The sequence below is a fragment of the Lathyrus oleraceus genome, chromosome 7 (genome assembly GCF_024323335.1).
Source record: "Lathyrus oleraceus cultivar Zhongwan6 chromosome 7, CAAS_Psat_ZW6_1.0, whole genome shotgun sequence".
In the NCBI taxonomy this organism is placed as follows: Eukaryota; Viridiplantae; Streptophyta; class Magnoliopsida; order Fabales; family Fabaceae; genus Lathyrus; species Lathyrus oleraceus.
Genome location: NC_066585.1, coordinates 175,169,122 through 175,187,542, shown reverse-complemented (window position 1 = coordinate 175,187,542; position 18,421 = coordinate 175,169,122). Strand labels below are relative to the sequence as shown.

At 40.5% G+C, this 18,421-nt stretch overlaps 1 protein-coding gene across 1 annotated transcript in view; it reads left to right on the top strand.

The window, feature by feature from the left end:
* LOC127101414 (uncharacterized) overlaps positions 1-18,421 on the top strand; it is a gene marked incomplete at both ends in the record, with an annotated part of 89,379 nt that overhangs the window by 66,866 nt on the left and 4,092 nt on the right. Inside the window, one exon of the mRNA XM_051038840.1 lies at positions 6,293-7,005. Within this exon, the coding sequence (XP_050894797.1) occupies positions 6,293-7,005 (713 nt within the window). The remainder of the gene's footprint in view (positions 1-6,292; positions 7,006-18,421) is intronic.

Sequence of the window (18,421 nt, the reverse complement as noted above, 5' to 3'; positions counted from 1 at the left end):
ACCAACCGACACAAAACCAGTGAACTTCATTCATCCTAAAAACTGACCCTGCTGTTTGCATTTGAATTTTTCTGTCCAATTTCCAAAGTAACCTAACTTGGCCTTGCTTGTGTCAAGAATTAAACACATTTTCTGTCATTGAAAATACTGATAGCAGCAGACCAACATCATTCTTCCTCCAAAAACATCCACCTTGCTCTTGGCATTTTCCCATTTTTCTGTCCAATTTCCAAAGCACCCTAACTTGGCCTGGCTTGTAACAAGGATCAAACCTCATTGTGAACCTTACTAGCTGCAAGACACAGACCAAAATCCACTTATTCTAAAAAAAAACCACATCTTGGCATTTTCACCAAATCAAGCAAAACCAGTTCAGTGGCCAACTTCATTTCCAGCTTGATTCAAGTTCAAGTAAGGTGTCAAACAGCTTGCCTTGGACCCTTTGAAGCTATTTGGATACCTGTCAAGCATTGAAAGCATCTCCAGCATCACATTCAACATTGCCCTGTTCAGTCTGGTAAATTTTCGAGCTCCATTATTCTTCAAATTACTACATGCTTTCAAAAGGTCTTTCTATGCTGGTTATCATGATGTGTTTATTTTTTGAATTGGTTGTGTGTTCTTGAAGCTATTTCGAAAACAAGTTTAGTGTGGAAATGTGTTTGTGCTCGATTCATGATACACACGAGGTTTCAATGAAAATGGTTGTTAGATTCATGTTTGTCATTGCTTGATGGTCATTCTCATATATCCAATTTCAATTTCTGGAAAAAAATCGTGTTTGAAGGTGATGAGATTACACTGTTCATCAAACCCTAGCTTTGAATTTCCCAGATTTCTCCCCATTTTCGTGCTGCCTGGCTTAAACTCCCTCATCCAATCAAAACATTTCCTTTAAAGCCCAAAACGACTGTGTTTGGTTAAGTGAATCAGGGAATTACAAAAATGCCATTCTTTCAATATTATTTCCATTTTATTTCTTCATTTTGATATCCCATCTTCCAAAATTCATAACTTGCTCATTTTTGATCCAAATTCAATGGGATTTTTTGTGTTATGTTCATCATGATCTCTACTTTTTTATCATTATTTTTCCAGAATTTTTGGATGAAGGGTTTTTAAATGGTGCTAGGGTTTGTGACATGTGACCAAATTTTGTACACCTTGCCAAATCAATTGTGAAATGATGATACTTTATCCAATGGCTCTCAAATTTTTTGTGCTTAAAATAGACACACTCATGGTGATTTTGGTGTAGAGTTTGTGAATTTATCATTTGTGGTTTGTGAGATATGATTTTTTGAATTAGGGTGTGACAATTTGTGTCACACCATTGATGTCCAACTTCATGATTTTCATTGCTATGCTTCTCGACCTCCAATTGATCTGATTTTTTGCATGAACCTACTCTTGTATGTCTAGTTTACATGTGATTTTTTGTGGATTTATTTGTAGCATTTCCTAATTGTTTGAGATTTTCTCCCCTGGTTAGTCATATGTTGACCTTGTGTGACACTTGTTCCCATTTCATTTGTGAAATTCTCATACTTTATTGGATGGACATGAAATTTTACATGAGATAACTAGACATCCTCATCTTTGCCATGGTTTTGATCCCATTCATTTATCATATGCCATCTCTGATTTATGAATTTTCTAAGTTGATACATGTTTGGTTGACTTCATTGAGCATGTTCAAAATTGCTTTGACTTTCTGATTTTCATTGACTGCCTTCCACTTGTCCAAATGGGATGAAATTTGACATGCTTACCATGCTGTGGGTTGTGATTGATCATGATTTATTTGATGATTTTTGGAAATGTTTTAGTTTGCTTTTGATGCAAGTCTTGCTGTTGACTCCTATGAGCTTCTGTTTGATATACCTTGACCTAAATTGTTCATGAAATGATGATGATGATTGATATGAACATGAAACCAATTGGTTGTGTTTCTTAATTGTTTGAACATGATTTTGGATGCTTGCCCCTTGCTGTTTTGACTTTTTCATTCTCTTTTGACCCTAGGCTTGTCCTAGTGGTCCTGTTACTCACCTTTGAGCTTGTGTTTTCAGGTTGACCAACAAATAACCAATGAGACCATTTCTTTTTGATTGAGTTTGCTCAAATATCATTGCCTAACTTGTTTGTTTTGTAGGTGGCTTGGCTCACATGCCCTAAGCCTGGTGCCTTGCACATCCATGTGCCTCTAATTAACTGTTGGTGTCTGTTTCTTTTTGCTTTGTTTGAACTTGCATACTAACATCTGCTTGACTGTTTCAGGTGCTTTTAGTTGCTTAGTTCCTTGTGAACTTTTTGCTTTGCTTTGCTTGTATAAGCAATTTGCATTGAGGTATGACTTCCTAACTTCATGTAGTCTGGAAGACCTGGCCTGTTACTTGGCCAGGCAACTGTCTGAAGTCCTCCTTAAGAGGCAATGTTTGTGATTGTTTACATTTGTCCTTGTACAGAGTCAAAGACCTCCTAAGTGAAGAGGCAATTGGCAGAACCCAAGGGATATGCAACCTATCCCCTGCTATTCAGTGTGTCGTCTGCTTTGCTCACACCACTGTGTTGATGCATTGCAGATACAAACCCAAGATCTTGTACAATTGTACAGTTGAGTCAGTTTTAAATGTGTAGAAGGGTTCCCACTTTCTGAACCCACACATTCTTGTCTTAAGCTCTCCCAGGCCAGGGGTAAGAGCTGTGAAGTCTTATCTTCACTCACCTTTCATCTGCTTCACCTTAGCCCCTCAATGGCAAGGTTAAGAGCAACATTCACCCAGTTCCAGAGGTTTGTTTGTCGAGGTTGATATGACCCCTTGACTAAAACCTAACCCTTGTTTGAGCCACTTGTTTGTGTATAGCGTGTGCTATCTGTGCTTGTAGGATTGTTTGACTTGCTTCCTGTGCAAGATAGGATTGTTTGACTTGCTTCCTGTGCAAGATAGGATTGTTTGACTTGCTTCCTGTGCAAGTTAGGATTAGTTTAGACTTGCTTCCTGTGCAAGTTAGGTTTTGCTTGGCTTGCTTCCCGTGCAAGTTAAGTGTGTGTGGCTTGCTTCCTGTGCAAGCCATGCTTAGGATAGGCTGGCTCCCTGTGCCAGTTAGCTAGAAACCTTAACTTAGGGACGAATTTGCATGATAACATCTAGGCTCGAGTCGTAGTCTCCCTAGTTGTGTCTCCCTCTGTTATCTGGTTAGGCTAGTCCTTTATCCCTCCGTAGGGGAACTACATCGCCCTGATCTTCATACCAGATGAAGTATGTAGGCAGGAGATTGAGCTGATCTCTCCGGGCGCCCTTTTTCTTTTTGTTTGCGTGGCAACTATTAGGCTCGAGCTCTAGTCTCCCTTTTAGTTTGTTTGTTCGCCTTTTTCCTTTTTGTGTGTGTTGTCTGACATTTGCTAGGCTCGAGTGCCTGACTCCTTAGCAATTTGTTGCCTGTCTGTTTGAGTGTGTGCTTGACAGTTATAGGCTCGAGTCCCCGACTCCCTATTAACTTGTTGTGTTGTTGTGTGCTTGGAAGCTGATGTAAGACCATCGAGTGGCATTTGGGTTCCAGTGTGCGTGTGTTTGGTTCGGATGCTGATGTAAGCCCAGTGATTGGCATTCAGGCTCCACGTTTGCCTCTTTGTGTGTGTTTTGGTTCGGATGCTGATGTAAGTCCAGCGATTGGCATTCAGGCTCCATGTTTGCCTTTGCCTGTGTTTGTTTGTGTGCGTGTCAGCCGAGCTACGAATGCTCTGATTCTTCTCTCGTCCGAGAAGATACGTATGCATAGGATGCGACATCCTAGCGAGCATGTGTCGTTTCCCCAGTCCGAACTACTTCGACTCTGATGTCTATGCCTGATAGACTAAGTAGGCCCAGGATGCGACATCCTGCCGAGTCAGTCTCAGTCAGTCTCTCTTGTCTCTTTCAGCCAGTGTGTGTGAGTATTTGAGCAGTGTTTAGCAACCAATTTTCCTTTTCTATTGTGCGTGGATCCCGTAGAGTACTACGGATGCGTAGGGGTGCTAATACCTTCCCTTCGCATAACCGACTCCCGAACCCATCCTCTTTGGTCGCGAGACCATGTTCTTTCCTAGGTTTACTTCGAGCGTTTCCTTTCCCTCTTTTGGGATAAATAACGCACGGTGGCGGCTCTGTTGTTTCTTCTTTTCCCGCCGGTTTTTCGCGCGATGCGACAAGTGGCTCAAGTGCAACAGGCACCGAGTGAAGTGTGTGACATTTGCAATGGACCATACAATACTGTTCATTGTTTTGCAACACCGCAACAAATTGAAGATATAAATTTTTTGAAGCAGAATAATCCCTATTCAAACACATACAATCCGGGGTGGAAAAATCATCCCAACTTTGCATGGAAAGATCAAAGAGGGAACGTGCAACAGCCGGCACAGGGTCAATATCAAAATCAATATCAGCAGCCGCAACAACAGGTACCTAAGAAAGCAGATTGGGAGATCGCAATTGAAAAGATGGCAGCTCACAACATCCAATTCCAAGAGGAAACTCGAAATAATCAGAAGAACACCACAACATCAATAAAAAATCTTGAAATTCAGATGGGTCAAATTGCCCAACAGTTAGCTTCAAATTCCCATGCACCTGGCACGCTTCCTAGTGGGACAATCGTTAATCCCCGTGATCAAAGTCACATTAAAGTTGTGGTCACCAGAATAGGAAAGGCTAAGGAACCACAAGTTAACGAACAGGTTGAAGAAGAGGGATTGTTGGAAGTTGACTTGGAGATTAGAGAAGAGCCAAAACAGACTGAAGAAGTGGTAGTCGAGCCGACAAGCCAGCAAGAGAAACAGAAACCAAAGATCATTCTTCCTTTTCCGACAAGAACAAAGAAGAAAGATCTCCATGATTTTTTTTTTGAGAAATTCTTAGAATTATTCAAGAAGCTCGAGATCAACATACCTTTTGCCGAAGCTCTGGAACAGATGCCGATCTACGCCAACTTCATAAAAGACATCATATCAAAGAAAAGGTCGATCAACAGTGAACCAGTCATGCTAACTGAAACTTGTAGTGCTATTTTGCAGGGCCTAAAAATTCCGATGAAGAAAAAAGATAGAGGTGCATTCATTATTCCTTGTAGCATTGGAGATAGATCCTTCAAGAAAGCACTGATCGATTTGGGAGCAAGTGTGAGTCTAATGCCCCTCTCAATTTACAAAAAACTTGGGTTAGGGGAGGTGCAGGATACCCGCATGACACTGCAGTTTGCGGATCATTTTATGAAGAGACCATATGGTATAGCAACAGATGTCCTGGTGAAGATTGATAAATTTGTATTTTCGGTTGATTTTGTGATACTTGAGATGCCGGAAGATGAGGAGATTCCTCTCATACTGGGAAGACCTTTCCTAGAAACTGGAAGATGCATGATAGACATTGAAGAAGGTACCATGACCCTCAAAGTTTATGATGAAAAGCTCAAAATTGATGTGAGGGATACTATGAAATTCAAAGAGGACGAATGGGCGAGTAAAAGTATTGAAGTATTAGATACAGTTTTTGCTCAATCTATGCAGATTACAACACCCAGGCTTCCTTTGGAGAGAGTTTTGAGTTTATCTATTGTGGAGGATACTGAAGGAATTGATGAGGAAGAATCCGAAGTGGTAGCAATGTTAAAGGAACAACCGCCTTGGGTTCATTCCCGACCGCAACGTTGGGAGGAGCTTCGACCTAAAACATCTTCAGAATCAAAATAGGATATAAAAAAGGGGATAGAGTTGAAACAATTATCGGAACATCTCAAATATGTTTTTCTTGACAATGAGGAAAAATGTCCAGCAATCATCAATTCAGGTTTGAGAGAGACACAAGAAGGAGAGCTAATCAAAGTCTTAAAAAAAATACAATGGTGCTATTGGGTGGGCGATGGACGATTTGAAAGGAATCAGCCCGACAATGTGTATGCACAAAATTTTAATGGAGGATGATCAGAAACCGGTCGTCCAACCTCAAAGAAGACTGAATCCAGCTATGAAAGAAGTTGTTCGCGAGGAGGTCGTGAAACTTTTAGATGCGGGGTTAATTTACCCAATATTTGACAGTTCATGGGTGAGCCCAGTTCACGTGGTACCAAAGATAAGAGGGACAATTATGATCAAAAATGAAAAAAATGAGTTGATCCCCACCCGTACTGTTACAGGATGGCGAGTTTGCATAGACTATAGAAGACTGAACACTGCTACAAGGAAGGACCACTTTCCTTTACCTTTTATCGATCAGATGTTGGAAAGATTGGCAGGTCACAATTTCTACTTTTTTCTGGATGGATACTCAGGGTACAACCAAATTGCGGTGGCACCTGAGGATCAAGAAAAAACAGCATTCACATGCCCATACGAAATCTTTGCTTATAGAAGAATGCCATTTGGGTTATGCAACGCACCTGCAACATTTCAGAGGTGCATGACATCCATATTTTCCGATATGCTGGAAAAGCACATGGAAGTGTTTATGGATGATTTTTCGGTTTTTGGATCTTCCTTCGAAAATTGTTTGTATAATCTGTCACTTGTGCTGGAAAGGTGTCAACAAACCAATCTAATTCTGAATTGGGAAAAGTGTCACTTCATGGTGAGAGAAGGGATCGTACTAGGTCATAAAATTTCCCATCAAGGGATAGCAGTTGACAAGGCAAAAGTGGAAGTGATCGCCAATCTCCCTCATCCTGTGAACGAGAAAGGTATACGGAGTTTCTTGGGACATGCAGGATTCTATCGGTGGTTCGTCAAAGATTTTTCCAAGATCGCAAAACCTTTGACTAGCCTGCTTGTGAAGGATACTCCGTTTCTGTTTGACAAGAAGTGTAACGAAGCCTTCGAGACTCTGAAAAATAAATTGGTGTCTGCTCCTATAGTGATCTCGCCTGATTGGTCTCTACCCTTTGAGATAATGTGCGATGCGAGCGATATAGCAGTAGGGGCTGTCTTGGGGCAAAGAAAAGACAAACGCCTCCACGTCATCTACTATGCTAGCCATGTGTTGAATCCAACCCAAATGAATTATGCAACCACAGAGAAGGAGTTACTGGCTGTGGTTTATGCCTTTGACAAATTTCGGCAATACTTGTTGGGAACAAAGGTAATTGTTTATACTGACCATGCTGCGTTGAAATATCTTTTTTCTAAACAGGACTCGAAGCCAAGGCTGCTCAGATGGATCTTGCTGTTGCAAGAATTTGACCTTGAAATTCGAGATAAAAGGGGGTGTGAGAACACCGTTGCTGACCATCTGTCTCAAATGTCTCAGATTAGAGAGACGGAAGAGGACCATCCCATAAAGGATGAGTTTATAGATGAAAGAATCCTCGCGGTGGTGGGTGTTCCTTGGTTTGTGGACTATGCAAACTACCTGGTAGGTGGTATAATTCCTGACGACTTTGATTATAACAAAAAGAAAAAGTTTCTTCATGATTGCAGGTTTTATTTGTGGGACGAACCATTCTTGTATAAGAAAGAGGTAGACGGACTAATTCGTCGATGTGTCCCTGAGGAAGAACAAAATGAAGTCTTAAAGGCTTGTCATGACTCAGATTATGGGGGACACTTTAGTGGAGACAGGACAGCCGCAAAAGTCCTCCAATCCGGGTTGTACTGGCCCACGTTGTTTAAGGATGCACAAGTCGTGGTGAAGGAATGTGACAGATGCCAACGGACAGGAAATATCTCTAGAAAGAATCAGATGCCTCAAAAAGGCATGCTTGAGGTGGAATTATTTGATGTCTGGGGAATAGACTTTATGAGACCATTTCCACCCTCATTTGGGAAGAATTATATTCTGGTGGCTGTGGACTACGTCTCCAAATGGGTGGAAGCCGTAGCTCTCCCCTCTAATGACGCTAGAGCAGTGGTAAGCTTCCTTAAACAAAATATCTTCTCTAGGTTTGGTGTGCCTCGAGCACTTATCAGTGATGAAGGAACACATTTCTTGAATAAGCTCATGGAGAACTTATTAAAGAAATACAATGTGAAGCACAAGACTGCCACACCATATCATCCCCAAACGAGTGGGCAAGTTGAAGTGTCTAATCGGCAAATTAAAAAGATTTTGGAAAAAACAGTTAGTGCTTCACGGAAAGATTGGGCAATCAAATTGGATGACGCGCTATGGGCGTATCAGACCGCTTTCAAAACACCAATTGGCATGTCTCCGTATCAGCTGATTTATGGTAAGGCTTGTCATCTTCCTTTGGAATTGGAGCACAAAGCCTTTTGGGCATCCAAGTTCTTAAATTGTGATCTTGCTAAAGCCGGTGAATCCCGAATTCTTCAACTTCATGAGTTAGAAGAATTTCGTAATCAGGCATATGAAAATGCAAAGATGTACAAGGAGCAGACACGGAAGTGGCATGATCAGAGGATCATCAGGAAATATTTCTGGGAAGGACAACTGGTATTGTTGTTCAATTCGCGGCTCAAGTTGTTTCCTGGGAAATTGAAGTCCAGATGGTCCGGGCCATTTGTCGTGCATAAGGTTTTTCCACACGAAGCAATAGAAATTAAGAACCAAGACAATGGAGATATCTTCAAGGTGAATGGCCAGAGGCTGAAGCCATATTACAGAGGCCAACAACCGGGTTTGATTGACCAGATGCGCCTCGCCTAATGAGGTGGGCAATCGTCGAGCCATGCGACGTTAAACGAAGCGCTTCGTGGGAGGCAACCCACGTGTTCGATTGCTAACATATTTTGTTTTTTTTCTTTTCTTTTCTGTATGGGTGTGACATGTTATTGCAGGTAAGGAGAAAGGATACCATAATCATAATAGTGTCGCAGTGACAGGATGCCAGACCAAAGAAGCAGTTCCGAATTTAGAAAATGTGAAAAACAGGGGCATCAACACGGCCACCCGTGTGCTGACACACGGCCGTGTTGATTAAAACAGAAAATTCACACGGGTGCCCGTGTGCAGGAACACGGCTGTGTTAATTAAAACAGTGAGTTAACACGGACACCCGTGTGCTGACACACGGCCGTGTTAATTAAAACAGAAAATTAACACGGGTGCCCGTGTGCAGGAACACGACCGTGTTGTTTGTAACGGGTAAATTTTTCAAAATTTTGGATTTTGGGTATTTTAAGTAATGGGCCCCACTTGCTATTATCTCTCTTCCTCACCACTCATTCTCACTTTTTCTGATTTTGGCAATCTCTCTCTCCCACTTCCTCCATTGTTACCCTAGCCTCCATCAACTAAGCTTCCATTTTCTCCTAGCCCCACTCACTTTCACATCCACTCACCTTCACAAAAATTGTTCCCCTCGCCGTCCTCTACACAGTGACGGTTGCCGTTTTCACTAACATTTTTGTTGGATTTTTGGAGATATTTTTTGTTAGGTACATTATGCCTCCAAAGCGTGCAAGCAAGGAGAAGGAGGTAGCCACGTCGTCTCGACCAAAGTAAAGGGTTAGACGCTCTACAAACAATCATGGCATTTTGTTTGACCAACAGGAGCATCAAGAGAGGTATGTCATTCTAGCCAAACGTAAGCTTATCCCAACCAGATATATGTGTGATGCCACCCTGGATGAGTTAGGTTTGAAAGAAGAGGTGCACCGCATGTTCCACACCATTGGTATGTTGGAATACATGCAATTTGAGGCACCGACCTTCGCTCGGATAACCCTTGAATTTTTTAGTACGGTTGAGTTCAAGATGTGGAGAAGGTGGACAGGGTCGGAGTTGGAGTTTTATGGGCAAATTACTTTCCGCCTATTTGATGAAGATCATGAGTTATCGGTTGCGGAACTGGGGAGTATTCTTAAACTTCCGGTATCTGGACCCGGATCCCCACCGGACACTTTTTCTGCTGTTGATTTCTGGAAAGCTATTACAGGTAAAACTGGGTATAACCCCAACTCGGGAAAGGCTTCTGGAATTCACAACCCGTGCTTTAGGTATGCACAAAAAGGGTTAGCATACACCCTGTTCGGACGAGGTGATAGTACTGGGGTTGCGGCAAAGAGAGAATTATATTTTCTGTATTGCATGGCTCACAATGAGCGAATCAATGCAGCAACTTTCGCCACCAATCATCTGAAACAGGTTGGCCATGCAACTACTGGGGATATTTCTGTAGGTGGGATGATCACGCAGATTACGAGCCACTTCGGGTATGATCAACTGCTGATGGAAGAGACTGCAGTAATGGGCAAGAATAGGATTGACATGCACACGCTAGTCAATCAACAAATGATTACCATCAGGCCGACTCATTACGCGCTGATGATTCACAATGTGGAAGTGCTCGCACTTCTGGCACCCGGGTCCATTGGCATTGCCAATGCTGCTAATTGGTTATACACAGGTTCAGCCCAAGCGGTAGGGGAAGATGAACAGTTTGACCATGAGCTTTCAGGTGAGAACATGGAAGAAGATGAGACCCACAGTATGCCGCCCCCACATGATTCGAGCCTACCGGGTGAAGGCTCCTCTTTTATGTCGCAGGATCAGTGGGGTTGGATCCAGACGGAGATGGGAACCCTCCGTACCGAGCAGACCAGGCAAGGTGCGGAACTTGATAGACAGAGTGTGGAACTGTTCTGGCAAGGGACAGTCATGGATGATATGCAGGCCATGATGCAACGTCTGATGTTGCATTTCCCGCACGATCCTCCGCCTCCTCCTCAACAGTGAGCACTGTAAGTCCCCTTCGTGTTTGAATTTAAACATTGAGGTCAATGTTTAGTTCAAGTGTGGGGGGGTTTTTCTCCTTTCATGTTTTATTTTATTTTAATTTGTTTTGTTTTTATTTTGTTTTTGTTATGTTATCATTATATTAGTATGTTTGTTTGTTTTGTTTGTTTTCTGTTCTTTTGGACCTACTGTGTGTACAGGGTGATGAGAAACGGTTGGACGAGCCCGGGGTTAATGGTAGTGGATGAATGACACCCCTCAAACTAAGGCTGATAAGGCACCCCGGAAGTTGATGCAACCTTGAGAAAAGAAGTCAGACACATTTTCCGGACACCAGACCAAGAAAGCGGTATGGAAAGACCAAGTCAGGAAAGAACCACATAACACGAAGAGACTTCAGAGCTTGCAAGCTAACCAACATGGTGAGATCACAAAAAGCCAAAGACGAAATATCAACATGAGAGTTCAGCCAGGTATGACTTTATCACTCTGATTTTGCGTATGTTCTGTTGACACGTCACAACATGACAATACACACTGAGGCAAGTTGTTTGTTTAGCCAGAGCCTTTCTAGCCATCCCTATATGTATGTTTCCCTTCGTAAACCCCGTAGAGCCTTAGCCATTTTATTCATTGTAAACCCCATGTTAACGTTTAAGCATTATTCGTCACGAACCCCCTGTTAACTTTTAATCATCCATTTCCTTTTGTGTCATAACTCGGTATGATTGTGTGAATTGCAAGATGTGCAATAAAACTAAGTTTGGGGTGGAAATCTTGAAAGAGAAGGCAAGTGCATAAGATGAGATCATACAAAAAAATAACAGTATGTATTTTCTTTAAAAGAAAAAAAAGAGAAAAAAGAAAGAAAAAGAAAAGAAACACAAAAGAGAAAAATGCACTTGCCGAGACCTTAGACTCTAACAGATATAAAATGCTCGGAAAATGTGAGTAGAAAAAGAGTCAAAAGAGTTTTTACCCCAGAGTATACGTGATGAACGAGAAAAAAAAAGAAAAGAAAGAAAAAGTACACAACATGACTACCGAGTTCAAAAACCCTTGTTATCCATTTTTTTGTTTATCCCACCGTACCCAAGCCCCATTACAACCTAAAAAGACCTCAAAAAGTGTGTGGAATCTGCTGTGGTAGTGACACTAGAATGTATTCAAAGTTAAGAGTCTGATATTGGATACTGTGCTGTGAGTGTACACACCTAACCCTGAGAGATATTGTAAGTGTGTGAAAAGCTTACAGGTGAAGAGGTTTCGGATGTGGAAATGTGGTAAACTGCCTGAATCAGAGAGACCTGAAACTCGATTGGAAAGGAAGAACACGAATGGTGAAAGACTAGGTTGCATTGTGGAAAACGAAATCGGGGGTGACCTTTGTTTGGACTCAATACATAACTTGAGGACAAGCAATGAGACAAGTTTGGGGTTGTGATCAGTCACCATTTCCATTGAATTCCCGCCGCTAATCCGACATATTTTCATCACCTTGGTAAGATTTATGTTTGTTTTTGGTTGCATTTGAGTTAATTATCATGTTTTGTTAGTTTGATATTGCATTGCATTCAATTACGAGTTTATGTCAAAAAAAGATCTCGTTTATGCTTCGTTTGGTAGTGTCATTGTTCCAGGTTTAAAAGCAAGAATGGTGAAGTTCTGGACACTCTGAAGGACGAAAATATGAAAGAACAGCAGAACAACACGGCCACCCGTGTGCCACCACACGGCCGTGTTGTTGATCAAGCAGAGCAGAGATGAAGCAGAAAACAGAAATCAACACGGCCACCCGTGTGCCACCACACGGCCGTGTTGATTAAAACAGTGCATTAACACGGGCATCCGTGTGTAGGGACACGGCCCGTGTTGTTGCCACTGTAATGTATGCTGAAATTAATTAATACTGAAGAACAACACGGCCACCCGTGTGCCACCACACGGCCGTGTTGATTCAACGCAGCTTGGAAAACCTAATTTTTGCTGTTTGACCCGATTATGCTCATTAAGGGTAGTTTGGACCTTTAACTTGGAAGAGAGTCATCTGAAGCTATAAGAAGGCTTGGAAGAGAAAGAAGAAGGGACTTTTTGACAGACGAACGAAAGCATTACAGTGGAGAAGATAGCGAATACGACGGATTCGAAGACGGCGAGATTCAAGGGTAGCCACCATTGAAGATCAAACTCTCCTAATTCTTTGTAATGTCTAATCTTTACTTTATGAATTCTTTAAGTACTATGAGAGGCTAAACCCCCTGATGCTAGGGGGTGGTCCTGATGTTATCGTATGCTATGAATGTGACCCAATGGTTCCTTGATTACTATGTTATGTATTTCAATTCAATTGTGTGATGTTATTATGTTTTTGTATCGGACAAATACGAATTAATCTATGACTTCCAAAAACAGGATTGTGATTGGTAGGGTTTTCACACAATTGGGTTTATGAATGCATCATCTAGGACTAGAACCTTTCATAAATCACCGTAAACCTTGATATTTTGTATGATTAAAACCAATGATTAATTGAATGGACATTTGAGTAAGAATTGGTAGTTTAATAGTTTCTTCCTTAAGGACTTAAGTAAGAACATTCTTAGGTTAGGAGATTGAATGTATCATATGTATTAAGGAAATCGGGACTAGTTCATAACCGGTTAACTCAACCACTCACCCTAGCATCTTTTATCTTAATCAATTATTTTTACTATTTTCGTGTTACTATTCTAAATTCCAAAACAACACAACCATTATCTTTTTATTCTGATAGAATCAAATTAAAATAAGTAATTCCTACGCAATCCTTGAGATCGATACTGGGAAATAAACTCCTTATTACTACATCGGTAAAAATAGTCCACTTGCTATTTTTCCGATCAGAACCTTTGGCAAATTAGTCAAGTAAATAAGAACCTCTGGCCGAGTTATGTTAATTGAAATCTCTAAATGAATCAAAAGTCCAAGTAAATAAGAACCTCTAGCAAATCGATCAAGTAAATTAAAACCTCTGATCAGGTTATGTTAATTGGAACCTCTAACCGAATCAAAAGTCTAAGTAAATAAGAACCTCTTGCATCTCGGCTAAGTTAACATACCGCTGGCCTGGTCAAGTTAACATGACTCTGACCTTATACGAAGACCCAAAAGTTAATATACATTTGGCATCCTGTTCAAATTAACATACCTTAAACCTTAAGCGGTTTGGTTAACTTATCCTCGGCCAAACGCCGGGATCCGCTATGATACACCCATGGTTGACCGGTTTATGTTTAAAATAACGAGACCTATTAGTCAGTAAGGCCCGAATCACTAAGGCTTTGAATCTATACGGTACAAAACTCAGCTAAAGGTATGCTAAGATCCATTTGGGGCCAACCATTCTATTTAATTTCCAACTGAATAAATCAATTATTATCAAAGAGATAAAGCACATTAGGGATACATAGCAATTCTAAAAGGACTAAGATAGTCTCAACTAAAACAATCTCATGAGGGCTCGAACATTGTTGTCAAAGGATCCGAAAAACGTCCAAACATTAAAAAATGCATCCGTAAAGGATGACTAACGACAAAAAGATTGTGAACTAATGCTCTGATGAGAATGATATATGGTTTTAATAATGCAAAAGTTTCTTAGACATTGGACCCCAACTCACCTGGGTCATGTAAAGAATGAAGCAAGATATACTTGGAATTTTCCAACCTGTAACCGCCTAAACCTTTTGTGATTTGGTTACTACTAATATTTAAAAATCCACATGGGTTATCACAATTCTAATAACAAGGCCAAACCTTGGCTTAGTTAAAATGGGACATCAATTGGTTGAGATCCCACTGGGGTTCTCCGATTTCTCTATGTCTAGAACCTACTGAGTTCTATGACACCAATAGGTCGAGATTCCACTGGGGCTCTCTGATTTCTCTATGTCTAGAACCTACTGAGTTCTACGACACCAACAGGTCAAGATCCCACCGGGGATCTCCAACATCTCCATGTCTAGAACCTACGAGTTATACAACGTCGATAGGTCGATATCCAACTAGGGATCTCTGACATCTCCATGTATAGGACCTATTGAGTTCTACGACACCAACAGGTCGACATCCCACTAGGGATCTTCGATGTCTCTATGTATAGAACCCACCGAGTTCTACAACGCCAACAGGTTAAGATACTACTAGGGCTCTCTGACTTCTCTATCTCTATAACCTACCGAGTTCTATGATGCCAACAGGTCGAGATCCAACAGGGGATCTCTGATTTTTCTATGTCTAGAATCTACCAAGTTCTACGACTTTGACAGATTGAGATCCCACTGAGGCTCTCCGACTTATTTATGTCTAGAACCTACCGGGTTCTACGACACCAATGGGTCAAAATTCCATTGGGTCTCTCCGACTTCTATATGTCTAGAATACATTGGGTCCTATTACTTCAAATGGGTCAAGATCCCACTTGGGCTCCCTGATGGTTCTACATCACGAACCCACCAGGGTTCTCCAGCTCATTCATCAAAATCATAAATATTCTCAATATATGTTAGGAATTGATTTATCCTGAATACGATAAACTTAAAGGGAGTTTACTCTATTAAAATATGATTATGACAAGTTTACGTGATCCACGATAAACTCAAAACACTTCACCCCTACATTCCTCATGCTTTGGGCGCTTATGTACATCTTGGAATTTTTATGAGCTCGGATAGTAAGTTACATGCACATCTCATAGTCAATTCACCGGGCTCTGAAAGGACCGTTCAAGTCTGAGTTGTTATAATGTCTCTGGAAGAATCAATGGTCGAATTGAATAGGTTACAAATTGTTAATGGTCACTAAAACCTATTAAAAACAAAGCCTCTTTAGTATCCATGGGGGACAAGGCTTGTAATTTAAATATATCCTTAAGACCAAACTAAAAGGGGGATTTGACCGATGAATAACGAAAAAAGGAGGAAACACGTGAAAAACCTTGGATCACTAAGAATGGTGGCTATTCATCCCTCCCAAAAACATAAAACACCAAAATTCATGAACTGTTGTGGTCCCATCTGACCAACTTCAGGGGGATTAACCAAATAATGTTTATAGCAAGAACAAATACCTAATGCAAGACACTCGGTCACCAAATGCTATTACATTAGCATCCATACCAACAACATCAAAATCCTTAGAGTCTAAGTGTAGTGGTAAATTCATGATCATCAAGCTATGGATAAGCAAGACATCAAATAACAAGAGTCGCCACCGCGCTTTTATTGTTTTCAAGGGAAAAGGGAAAAGTACGAAGAAAACCCATAAATAAGAAGTTTTCAAATCAAAACTAATAAAATGCCAGAGATTACAGGTAAGGGGGTTGGTTACACAGAGGGAAGGTGTTAGCACCCAAAGTGTTCTAGGTACTCCTAGGGAGCCCTTTCTTGTGTGCATATGTGTTTTTGTACAAATGATGTTTGTAAGCAAATAGAATGGAGGGATGAGAAAAGAATTCATTAATTATATTTTTGTGTTTGACAAGACCTTCGGACTTGTGCCTACGTACCAACATAAAAATGAGGGATCAAAACCTCGTAGTTCGTGGTATAAATTTCAAAGTGGATGCATTGCTTTTAACAAAAAATTTAAGTTTGAAAGGCACAAAGGCATAAAAATGGTTTGAATGGGTTAATTCTTTTTGGCTTTTGAAAATTTTAAGTCATGTATAGTTAAGTATATTTACAAGTTTGATTGAGAAAAGAATCTTGAAAAGGCAATGACATAAGACCAAAGTTTCTAGTTTGCAATATGGTCTAAGTTTAGAAAACAAGCACAAGCAAAGATTTTTTTTTAAAAAGAGGGATGGATTTTGAAATTGAAGAAGTGATAACACGAAAACACATCAGATAATTGTCTTTATTTACACTCAGAAATCACATCATTTCGACTAATATCCCGATTATTGCGCAAGTATTCGTGTTGTTTTTGCAGGTATTTAAATCTCCATGCATTAAAGAGCAAAATGAAGAAAAGGAAGAAAAAAGAAGAAGAAATAAGTAAAAAAAGCATAGAAAAACTAGAAGAACAGAAAAAGCAGATTTTGCTGATGCGACGATCGCCACACATTCATGACGCTCGTCACGACCCAGACTGTGACGACCGTCACAGGCCCATGACGAGCGTCACACGGCCACAAAGTGCGCTTTGAAGCAGTCAGCAACATGCACCCAAACGTGCCTATATTTCCTCCAACAAACTTTTCCCACAATTTCCTCTCTCAAGACCAAGTGTTCCTTGAATTCCTCAACTACCAAGACCTAATGGACACTATATAAAGGATTCAATTGGGAAAAATTGGGGACGCCTACTTTGATATTTACGCTCTGCAATTTAATTTCCAGCTTTTTAGCATTCAACATTTTTCTTTCTTTCCAGCAACCTTGTTTCCGTTACCTTATTGTATTCGCCATTCTTTTCATAGTTTCCCTTTTCCAGTTAGTTTTCCAGTTAGCCATAGTAGTAGTTTCCTACACTGGGGAACTACTACACTTTATTTAATTTTAAGTAGTAATCTGTATTGAAGAAGCAAAGTCTACCGACTTGTGGAGGACTGCTTAAGTGCTCCAAGAATCGCTATACTCTGTACTTTGATCTCCAGGTTTTTATTGAATTATTATTATTATTGCCCATTTATTGTTATAAGCATGTTTTTCGCTAAGTTAATCTGTTTATGCCTTGCGATTGCTTTAATTAATATGTCCGGCTAAACTACCGGTATCGATATATAGCAACTTAATTTGATGGGATTTAATAATAACCGGTGAAAACCCTTTTTCTCAAATAACCTTTTAGGCTGAAGTTTTTAATCTAAATTTAATTAACTTTATCACAAAAGCGTGAAAAGCTATTTAACACGATTTTGCCACGAGAGTGGGAAATTAACTAAGGTGAGAACCAACAATCGCGAGAGCGTGAGGCTCGAGCTGGATAGTAAAAATTAGGCATTGGGTTTAAAAACAGCGAGAGCACTTTAAAAACAATTAGAATTGATTTATTTTCAAAAAGTAATTTTGACTTCAAATGGGACAGCGAGAGCGTACATTCTGACTTTAAGTTATAGGCTGAATCAACAACCACGAGAGTGTGAGATAAAGTCTTTTAAATAAACATTTTCTACTGAGAGATATTTGGCATTTAAACTATTCACCGGTGACTTATCGAATCCCTGACGATTAATGCGTTGCATACTGATTCCTTCCTTTAACTCTTTCTTAAAACCGAAAAGTTCCCTTAGATTTACTATTTTCCCCCCGAACTCTTACTAATCAATTCCCTTAGCTAAAGATAGTGACGTTAGTAGCACTAGTTTGACCATAGGTCCCTGTGGGATCGATATCTTTTAAAACTAAAGCGACTAGACTGTGCACTTGCAGTCAAGTACCCGACAAACTATATTTTATATATAACCACGACAAGCATCAAGTTTTTGGCGCCGTTGCCGGGGACCTGTTTTAGTTGAATAGTGCGATTCTTCCATTGCACGGTATAGACTAAGGTAAAAACAAAAACTAATCTTCTCTCCCTTCTTTCCCTGATTGTATGCCAAGTACTCGCTCACAAGGCGATAACTTAGCACCACCAATCCCTGAATTAGAGCGTTTCCTATACGTGAGACGCCGAATACACGAATATCAACAAAAGTACGGTATTCCCGATATCTCATTTCCTCTTAAATCAGAAGAAAAACCAAATATGGCTGACGAAGTACCACAAAA